The sequence below is a fragment of the Puntigrus tetrazona genome, chromosome 1, assembly GCF_018831695.1.
Source record: "Puntigrus tetrazona isolate hp1 chromosome 1, ASM1883169v1, whole genome shotgun sequence".
Classification (NCBI taxonomy): domain Eukaryota; kingdom Metazoa; phylum Chordata; class Actinopteri; order Cypriniformes; family Cyprinidae; genus Puntigrus; species Puntigrus tetrazona.
In genome coordinates this window covers 15,619,226-15,630,187 of record NC_056699.1, presented here as the reverse complement: position 1 = coordinate 15,630,187, position 10,962 = coordinate 15,619,226, and the positions used below count along the sequence as shown (strand labels likewise).

Below are 10,962 nucleotides of genomic sequence, written 5' to 3'. Positions count from 1 at the left end.
GAGAAGCATCTGCGCTCTCCACTCTGGAGGTTGGCGTTTTATAGTCCGTGATGTTTCTCAGTCCCTGCCACAGGCTCCTAGAGTCACTGTGTTGAAACTGTGACTCTAGTTTGCTCGCCTTCCTCCTTTACCGCCCTGCGCACGCTGTATGACGCAGCCTTGTATTCGGTCATATCCCCGGTGACTATCCTCGTGTTATAGGCTGCGGAGCGGGATCTCAGAGAGTCGCGGATAGTTTGATCTACCCACGGCTTCTGGTTGGGAAACGTCCTGATGACGGTTTTCTCTACCGTGTCGTCCGCTAGTTTTCCAATGAATCCCACCACCGCTTCCGTGAACACGTTGACGTCCTCAGAGCTACACCTGAACATGGCCCAGTCTGCGTCATCCAAAGCATCCTGCAGAGCGGCCACCGAATGGTCAGACCAGCATGACACCTCCCTCTGTACCGGGGCTTCCTGTTTCAGCCTCTGTTTGTAAACGGGTACGAGGAAGATGGCGGCATGGTCCGATTTACCAAACAGTGGGCATGATTTTGCCTTGTTGCTCTCTCTGAAGGGTGTGTAGCAGTGATCCAGTGTCCTTTCGCCCCTGGTGGGGCTGGTGGAAGTTCGGTAAGCGCGCTTGAGGTTTGCACAGTTAAAATCCCCCAGCACAATGAGTGCGGCTGTGACTGGTGTGTTGTGAGGTGATCGTGTAAGTCCCATATTGCAGTGTCCGTGTCCGCTTGAGGTGGAATGTAAACGGCACTGACTATGACCGAGCTGAATTCCCGTGGAAGATAGAAAGGGCGACATTTGATGGTCAGAAGTTCCAAGTTTGGTGTGCAGGAGCGTGAGAGAGGAACAACGCTCGCGCTGTCGCCCCCGACTCCATTGTTCTGTCCATACGGTAAACAGAGAAAAACTCGGCTGATTGTATGGCGTGGTCCGGTCTCGGTGAAGCAGAGGAGGTTGCAGTCCCGAATGTCTCTCTGGAACTTGATCCTTGCCCTGAGGTCATAGAGCTTGTTTTCCAGAGGCTAACAGGACACTAGGTAGGGGAGCGCGGTGTGAGCGTGCCCTCAACCTGTTCCTGACGCCAGCTCGTTTCCCTCGTGGACGCCTTTTGTCTTCGACAGGATCTCACTCGGCCAACATGGGTCTGGGTTTAAAAATGGTGAAAGTTGGGTGCATTGTACACCAATAGATATAAGAGTGGCTCGGTCGTATGTAGTAATAGCCATCTTATATAAAGTAAACCGCGCAGACTATAAAAAAATACAAACAATTAACAGAAAAACAAAGTTTTGCAGGAGCGGTCGTGACGGCAGCTGAACTCAATGGCGCCATCTTGGAACAGCCACTTGCAACAGCTCAGTTGCATCCCCTCTAACATCTCTTTTAAAAGGAAAACCAGCTGATGAAAACCAGCCGGCCTTTTGTGGTAAAAGTGGATGTCTCGGACTGGAATAGGAGCACAAAGATCTGGTCAACCTAGCAAACTTCATCCGTGTGTTCTTCTCCAGGAAACTAACTGCTACCGCATGCAACTAGGATGTGGGGAATAAGGAGCTGCTGTCAAACTAAGAAGAGCCAAAACCCCAGCCTCATGTGCACCTTCTACAGAAGCACCATCAAGAGCATCCTGACCAGCTGCATCACTTGTGGTACGGCGTCTGCAAGGCGTCCTGCTGAAAGCCCCTGCAATGCATAGCGAGAGCAGCTGACAAGATTATTGGCGTCTCTCTTCCATCCCTCCAGGACCCAAGGTTAAGACTAGTAGACTGAAGGACAGCTTCATACATCAGGCTGTCAGGAAGCTGAACTCCCTCCTCTCCTTGCCCCCATGCATCACTGACCACTGACCCTCATCCTCTCACATCCCAGGACCCAGTTAAACATTAACACTGCTTCCTGAGTTATTTATTTTTACACTGATAAGCTCTTTGCTCTACATTCTCTATTTGCATTGTTTTCACTGGTTTGTCTGACAAGTGCTTTTACTTATCTCTTACTGTATATAATTGTGTAGTTGTGTAATTTATTTATTTCTGTAATTTTATATTGTACTGTCTTACCTTTTTGTTTACCTGGGGTCTGAACATAACACAATTTCAATTCTCTGTTTGTATGTGTGGAAGAATTGACAATAAAGCAGACTTGACTTGACTTTTATATTGACTATGCATTCTGTTAGTTTCTCAATTTGGTGTATATCACTGGGCCAAAAAGAAATATAGAGCTGAGTATCATCAGTATAGAGGTGAAGGCTAACACGTCTCCTGATAATATCTGCCAGAGGTAACATGTAAAGTATAAAAAGTAACAGCCCTAGTACTGAGCCTTGAGGTACTCCATATTGCACTTGTGAACGATATGATACCTCATTTATAGCTGCAAACTAATGGCTTATCAATGTAGGATATTTCACACTGCACTAACTGCAGCCAAGAAAGTTATATTTAAAATTTGGCATGAACCCACATTCCCGGCTAACAAAATTTGACTTATAGAATTAAAAAAAATTTGCACTGCTAGAGCGTTCTACAGCGAGAATTAACAGAGCTACACCCAAAACTATTAAAGCATGGTATGAGTTTATTGAGAAACTTTCAGATATAATAACCAGATAGATTAGAACATACTGAAAGATAAAAAAGGTAATATCTCAGGTGTGTATAAACAGCAATTGTCACCCCAGAGACAATTTTCCTTATTTTATGCTCCTTTCTTTTAAGCAACCCTGGATTGTATATAGTTGTTCCTAGCTATGTTTGCTGGTTTTGTTCTAATAAATAAACAATCATAAAAAATAACTAAAATACAGGACTGACAAACGTATTCTCCTGCTGTGTGAACATGGCCAGTTCGGTTATTTACACCTGTAAAGTTTCAGGACTCACAACCGCATTGCCGGAACACAAGCGCCGTGTGAACGGAACAGGACTGAACAACTAGTTGTCTGTGGCGTCATCCACTGTGTGTACGTGAACGCAAGCGGAACGCCGCGAGAACGCTTGACAGCTGCTGGCTCCGTATGCTTGCTATAATCGATCTTGCAGTACTTTGATGATGTCGTACACAGATTGGTGGCTTCAGCGCAGCTTCAAGTCAAACACACCTAATATAATATTAACAACTTAAGCACCAATTAAGATGGTGGAGAAAAAGCACTTACTTTGTAGTAATAGAGTGTGTTGACTGAAATAAGTTGGTATGAATAAAGTTATAGTTTTTGGAGAAACATAATATCTCTTATCTGTTGTACTTGAGCAGGGCAGGGATGCACTTTGGTGACACGTAAAACAAATTCCCAACATTATGTGTCTTTTGCGTCTTTACATAATTTCCATCATGCATATCACAAGTATTTCATAATTTTACTTCAGATTTTTTTGTTATACTTCATCTTGTCATATTTTTTTACACACACACACACACACACACACACACACACACACACACACACACACACACACACATATATATATATATATATATATATATATATATATATATATATATATATATATATATATATATATATATATATATATATATAATGTTTTAAAGAGCTAAAAAGCACGCGTATGAAAACAGGGAAGTCCATGTGAAATTAAATGGCGTTAACCCCTTCCCCCCAAATCTTTTATATAAGAATAACAACAACAACAACAATAATGCTAATAATGCAGGAGGCTATCCCGTATTTACCTTATAACGTTTTTTTTTTTTTTTACAACACTAGAAGTCAAAGAATATTATATTTTTATTTATTTATTTATTGGAAAGCGAAAGTGTTGGGCTGAATCGGGAAATTGGTGTTAGTCAGCTGATAGAATGATGGAAGGAAACCGGGACGAAGCTGAGAAATGTTTGAAAATCGCCACTAAAGCCCTTGAGGATGGCAATAAAGACAAGGCTTTAAAATTCCTCAACAAAGCAGAAAAACTCTATCCAACAGAGGACGCAAAAGGTATTATACGTTTCTTTCTTTTTTTCGCGCGGTACACCGGCTAGTCCAACACAAAAGCTAGCTGCAGATTTGTTTATCTGTTTTAAAGGTTATTTTAAAAAGCACGTGAAAGACCTAAACGCAATTATTACACAACACATAGAGCATAAACACATACATTATAAACAGACCAGCAATAACGAACGTATATACTTTATTAAACCGAAATGGTTTAACAGAACGTATTCAAACAGTGTATATCATCATCAAAGTGTTCTTATGCAATAACGGGTAAATTTGCTTAGGAACATGCATATTTGGCTCCTATTGTTTTTAATGATCTTTAGGAAGAAGCAGGTATATTATGTGTATCTAGTGTGCTTTTTCAAAAACATTTAGCAGGCACTTCATGTTGGATATTTGATAGACATTTGCCGAGCAAATTAAGGGACTGTCTCAGAAGTTCATAAAAATGATTAAAAATAATTGCATTGCAAGATTATTGTAATTTAAACTGATAAAAACGGTATTATGGCTACTATAAAATATCCAGTGACACTTAAAGGGAAGTGCAGTGACTTGTGGCCAGGAAGTGTATACCCATATTTGGAATTTGTGCTCTGCATTTAACACACACACACACACACACACACACACACACACAGATCTCTGATATTCACTCTCGCCATATACAAACCCTGCCGAACCTGGGACTCGAACCTGCAACCTTTGACTTTGGGTTACAGGTCAGACTCTATCCATTAGACACACAACTGCTCCCTAAAACTTGTAACACGTCAGACACAATCTATTTTTTTGTGAATTTTTGCGATATACAAATCTATAATTTCCCACAAGTTGACAATCAGTTGTGATGTATTCAGACACACATGCTGTCACACATCATACATGACTTTGATTTTGGAAATGTCATTTGAATACATTTCATGAAGCCATTGTGTTGCAGGTTTGTGTGAACACACCACATCGTACACAATTTGGATTTTGGAAATTGTGCATTGTGAATTATTTGTTCTATAATTAGAAATACATAACTATATTAATATATTATCTTGTTTTAATATCATAGGCTGGTTTAACACTGCACGTGTTTGAAGGATGAAAGCAGAGCAGAAGCAGCACATTTTGCATTCTCACTGGCACCGTTTGCAGCGCTCACAGATTTGCTTTGTGCTGAACATTATATTGTAGTACAGACAGAGCTTTTGAGGTTGTGTTCAACCTTGATCTGTAATTACTTTTACAGATTTTATGTATGTGGGGAAAAAATGTAAATGGTTTTTTAATATCTGGATTATATATTATATGACCTATTTTATTACAAAAACGTAAGCAATTAATTTAGTGTTTAAAGGAATAATTCACCAAAAAATGAACATTTTCAATTACTGACTCTCAACTAGTTTCAAATCTGTATGATTTTTTTTGTTTGTTTTGCTGAACACTAAGGAAGACATTTTGTAAAGATGTTTTGGGTCACCATAGTAGGAAAAAAATACTCTGGGAGTTAATCACAAATTCATGCAGGTTTGGAACTATTTTTTTGGAGTACATGATGACAGAGGTATGCAGCTGCTACTTAGCGATTCATTAGTCATCTAAAAACAGCCAAAGAGTAAAAAAAACAAAAAGGTTACCATCTTCACCAAGTGCTGATGCTTTTTCCTTCACCTTTCTGAATAAATTCTAAGGGATCATAAATAACTTCAAAAATAGCTTCTCAACCTCTATGATGAGATGAGTGTCGTCCATGATTTTCTTCTTTGTATTTGCACTCTGAAGACAACGTCATCATGATGTCAGCATGGCACCTGTTTTTATTATTACTTTAATTGAGCATAAACGGCGCAGCAAATAGGCTTGGTGCTGAAACGATCGTGGTAGTGCCGCTTCTGCTCCTGCTACACGCCGCCACATTGCCTCTGTAGGGCGCTATGAAATGTTTTCTTTTTTCCCAAATTCCAGTATATTTTTCAACTTAAGTATCAAACCAGTTAGTATCATAATACAGTGCAGTACTGGGTTAATTTAAAATTCTATTCTACAAAGTGAAGAGAAATTTCATAAATAGATGTAAACAGACAAGATTTTTCTCTGAATACTTCATTAATGTGAACTGGCTATTATACATTTATACATTTAGACTGTATTTATGAATAATGTATAATGTCATGTGACTTTTTTTATTCTTTATCATCGCAATACTACAGAAGTATGTAGTAACTCTAGGATGCATAAAACAACTTAATTTATTCAATTTTGTCTTAAAGCAGTCTTATGAAATATTTTTGTATTGTGTATACATTTTTTTCTGGTTGTCAAATGAAGGTGTAAAAGATAAATCAAAAGTTTTAATTACTGGAAATTAAGCAGACGTTTTATTTTTGAAAAGGGAAAAAAGTGTTGTGTGACTATTCCTCCAAAAAATAATGTTTGTTTCATGTTAGTAGGCTAGTAGTAGTAGTAGTGGGCCATCTACATTCTACAGAAAAATAGTAATAGGCATAATGACTTCAAATTAAACCAGACTTTTATTTTGATGGATTGTCGTAAATACCTTTAGAGTTCTGCGTTATGTGATATGATGCTAGTTTTAGACAAATCAAATGGTTAATACTCACGAAGCGAGTTTAGAAATTTACTAATTTTGTGACGTACTACGTTCTGTTTTTTAGAGTAGATCTGTGATTCCGTCCTGGTTTTCCGGATAGGGCCTACCTCTGCATGCGGTGTGAATACTCTTACCTTAACATGGGCGCCGGGAGATAATACATGCTGCTTATGCTTGCAATGTGAAACTGTCATTAGACTAAGCCAGTATTAGGCCATAGTTCAATTAGAACATTTAATTAATGTTTGTTCACATGCCAAAGCATTACTGGTGTGGATCTTAAGACAAAACAAAGGCACTTGCATGTTCAGGTAGAATAGAGTTCTAGGGAATATATTACAGGTGATGTGACATCATTGGGTCACATGAGAAGAAAGTTCTACCCCGGTTTCACTGAAGAGGGCACATTAAAGGTGTCATGTAATACGATTTCACCTTTTTAACTCTTGTCAGTATGTGATGTAGCTGTGTGAGCATGAACAACATTTGCAAAGTTATGGTCTTCCACACAAAAGGAAAAGGAGCCCCTACTAAGTATTGACTATATGTACAGTAAATGAACATACTTTCTAGAAGATGTTTTTTTTTATTATTATTATTATTATTATGAAGTATTCTAGTTTGTTGAGATTGGGTTTTTGTTAAATGCGAGCCAAAATCATCACAATTAAAAGAACCAAAGACTTAAAGTACATCATCTGTGTGCGCTGAATTTATTTGACACACAAGTTTCACAATTTTAATTTGAATTACTGAAATAAACTTTTAAAGACATTCAGATTTATTGAGATGCACCTGTAGTTCTCACCATAGATTGTAAAAAAAAACAAAAAAAACATGGATTTCTATAGAGACCGGCCATAGATGTTAGGCAAAATGGTGGATAGCATTGGTGACACATATTATCCATGTTCTGATTGATTAGATTGCCTGTCAATCAAGCTCTTTGCGAGCAGACAATTAGCATAACATCACTTACAGATGACAGCTTGTAAGGGACTGCAACAAAATAATTTTGGATTAGTGACATCATAAACCCAGATAACCCCCAGAATATGCAATAAAGGTGGTGTGGCCATGCTGCGCTGCTTTAGAGAAGAGGAAAAAAATTGGTGCATGTAAAACTCAATTTATATACCGTATGATTTGTGATTCAGTCTTGCAATGACTCTAAGAGATTCACAAGTTTCAAAATAAATGTTCTAACCCAGCGGTTCTCAATACTTTTTTCTCTCTCTGTCATTCAGATCAGCTAAGCTCCAACAATAAATTGTTCCAATTTACACTTATTTTCATACAGCAATGGCAAGCATTAAACATGGATGTTAAAGCCTAAAATCATGATATTAGTCGATATTAACAACTAACGTAAGCAGTAGCATAATATCTACTGGCAACAACAAACAAAATCCTGTTTCTGAATCCAAGGTACAAGGCACGTGCCTTTTCATCTGACCCTACAATGTCAAATGCAAAAGACAGGCTTAAGAAGAAGACAGAGTTTAGAGCAGCAGTCGGTAAAAAGCGGCCTGCGGGCAAAAACTGTCCGGCCAGCAATAATATCTGGCCCGTGCCCGCAACTCCCACTTGCAGATTATTTTGATAACGGCTGGTTCTAAAATAGATTGGTCATGACTTCACTTCCACAAAGCTTTTAAAGTATACTCAACCATGGATAAGTGCGGACGAACAAGCTCGACACATGTGCAGTAGCAAGATGTTGTTGTGGGACCAATGTTTGCTGGGATGCCATAAATTGGCATATTCAAGTCCTCTTTTATTTATTTTTGTCCATTGCATCTCCCACATATGTGTGTTTTAGCAAGGCGGCTTGTGCTGCAAGTTGGTAAATGAAGATACTTGCCAGGTTACGTGTTACTACTCTGTTTTATTAATTATAACCTGGACACCAATACACAAATGTGTCTTTTTGTTAATGACTGTCCTACTACAGGATGTAACACAGAGTAACCGCTCACTACCAGTTACAAGAAACCCTGTAACAGTCTGTCACAATTCCAGTTTCATTTTTCAACAATTAATTTCTTAACCTAGCTACAGCCATATATCACCCTGCTACCCAACTGGTTGCCCACTGAATCTAAGCAGTGGTGTGCCTGGTCAGTACCTGGATGGGAGACCTCCTGTGAAAACTAGTTTGCTGTTGGTAGAGATGTTTGTGAGGCCAGCAGGGGTGGTGCTGTTGTCCTGTGGCTGCCGTTGCTGCACACTGGTGTTGATTGAGGAGAGATATGCAAGTAGAAGCAAGTGGAAACATTTTATTAACAGTGCATTTTATTTATTTATTACAAAATACAGTGACATAAAAACACTCATGCCTTAGTTTGATTGCACTACATGCTTATTTTTATTGTAAGAAGCCTTTCGGTAAATCTGCCCATTTTAATATTGTGGCAGGTTAGATAAATAAATGTATGGGAAACACATTGTACAGCACAATAGCCTGAGACCAATTTACATTACTCATCATTAACTGCGTTTGTAGCCGGCGACCGAAAAACACAGGCCAGAAGTGAATTAGTGTAATTATTGTAGTTTTTATTTGTAATAATTTTTACAAATGTAAAAAAAAAAAATTTAATCAGTGTAAATTTAATGTGGAAAAAGTGATTTTTAAAGCAGTTTAACACAAGGCAGCAACACAAAATGTGAGGGGGAAAAAAATGAATACTTTTACAAGGCACTGTACTGTACATATTAGGGCTGCACAATCAATTTTCTAATCGCAATTACAATGATGTAATTATGTACGATTATGCTACAGTTATGTAATCATTCAGAAACTCCACTGTGTAAATTGAAGCATTAGCGTTAATAGTGTGACCAGAGCAAGCATTGCTTCTCACATCTGAGTGTTTGCCTGTAATGCCTGCAATTCATCACTTAAGTTGTGCTAATGTGACAGTCTCGACAACATCTTTACATGAGATCTGCTTTCCCCACTGGAAGAAACAAGATATTAAGGAGGGTTAAAACGTCCATGTAACATATGACCATTTAATGAATCTCTGGATGTGTTCACGAAGCTAGGTTTCAGGATTGACTGTTTGTTTTATTGGCTCACGTTGCTGTTTTGTGGCGAGCGGTTCATCCATGCAGGTCAATCCAATTAAAAAAAAAAAAAGTTTGCCTCTGTGGTCTTTGGTCTGGGGGTGCTCCTCTCCTCTTGAATGATGGGCCTTCTCTGATGGCGTCAGTTCAGCTTTGTAGCATTCTGATGTTTATTGCACAATATTTAAAACAAAGGTATTTTCACATCCCTTGTTTTCATTGCTCATGTGCTCGGTCTCTGTATGACCTAGTTTCTGTTTCGTGTTGATTATCTCATTATGTTCAGTTGTGTCGTTCATTACCCTCATTAGTTACCCTTTGATAAGTTCTTATCAGTTCAGTCATTTTTGTCTGGTATTAATGTTGTTTTACGTTGTATATGTATGGTTCCTGACTGGATTATTAAATACTTTAATTATGATTCTTCCTCATCATGCCTTCATTCCGCACTACAATCTTGACCGGTATTAATGCTAATGATTATCTGCATAGGGCAACATGCTGTTGCCTAAATTCGGGTATTGACCATATGCTGTATTGCAATAAAGGGGCATGCTGCTTCAGTGTAAATTGTGATAATTATAATTAATAATCGCAATTTACAATTTTAAGGGTATAATTGGCAATTTAGGATTTTTGTTATAATTGTGCCACCCTAGTACATGTAACAAATATTAAAGTAGTTGGGTTAAAAATGACCAAACCGATAACCCAATGGTGGGTTACTATAGCACCTACCTAATGTTGGGTTATTTTAACCAAGTGGATTGGACAGTAAGTTTTACATAATGCATTGGGTTATAAAATAACAAATTTGTTGGGTTATTCGGGCAATTGTGGTTTTCTTTACTGCATTGGTTGTCATCATGTAGTTCAAGGTTTCTACATTATACTGTACAGTGCTTTGATGCAACCTGTGTTGTTAAAAGCGCTATATAAATAAAAATGATTGATTGATTGATTGATTGATTCAAATCAATTTTTCATCAGTGATGATACTTTTTCTTTGTGTTTTTTATTTTGCATTTGTTTACTGTCCTGCTGTCTCTCTTGTTTAAATTGTCTTACTGAAACCGTATGTTCACCCCTCTCCTTTTACGGCTTGTTTAGCAGAACTCCATACTAGGACATCATCTTTGACTTCAGTTGTTGAGGTTTCTGTGTATGCCTGTCCCTTCTGTATGGTGTCTTCATTTGTCTTGTTTGCATACACATGGGGTTCATCAGTTTTGGATGAGATGTCACTAGGTGGTGCTGCAGAGAGAGGTTTTTCAACTTCCCTGCGAATCCACAGCATTTCCACAGCAGAGTCTCTTTTTGTT

General features: G+C 38.3%; 1 protein-coding gene across 1 annotated transcript in view; it reads left to right on the top strand.

The window, feature by feature from the left end:
- The first annotated feature begins 3,777 nt into the window (after positions 1–3,777).
- The window catches only part of dnajb14 (DnaJ heat shock protein family (Hsp40) member B14), a 40,832-nt gene continuing 33,647 nt past the window's right edge, over positions 3,778–10,962 (top strand). Inside the window, exon 1 of the mRNA XM_043241066.1 lies at positions 3,778–3,957. Within this exon, the coding sequence (XP_043097001.1) occupies positions 3,822–3,957 (136 nt within the window). The 5' untranslated portion in view covers positions 3,778–3,821. The remainder of the gene's footprint in view (positions 3,958–10,962) is intronic.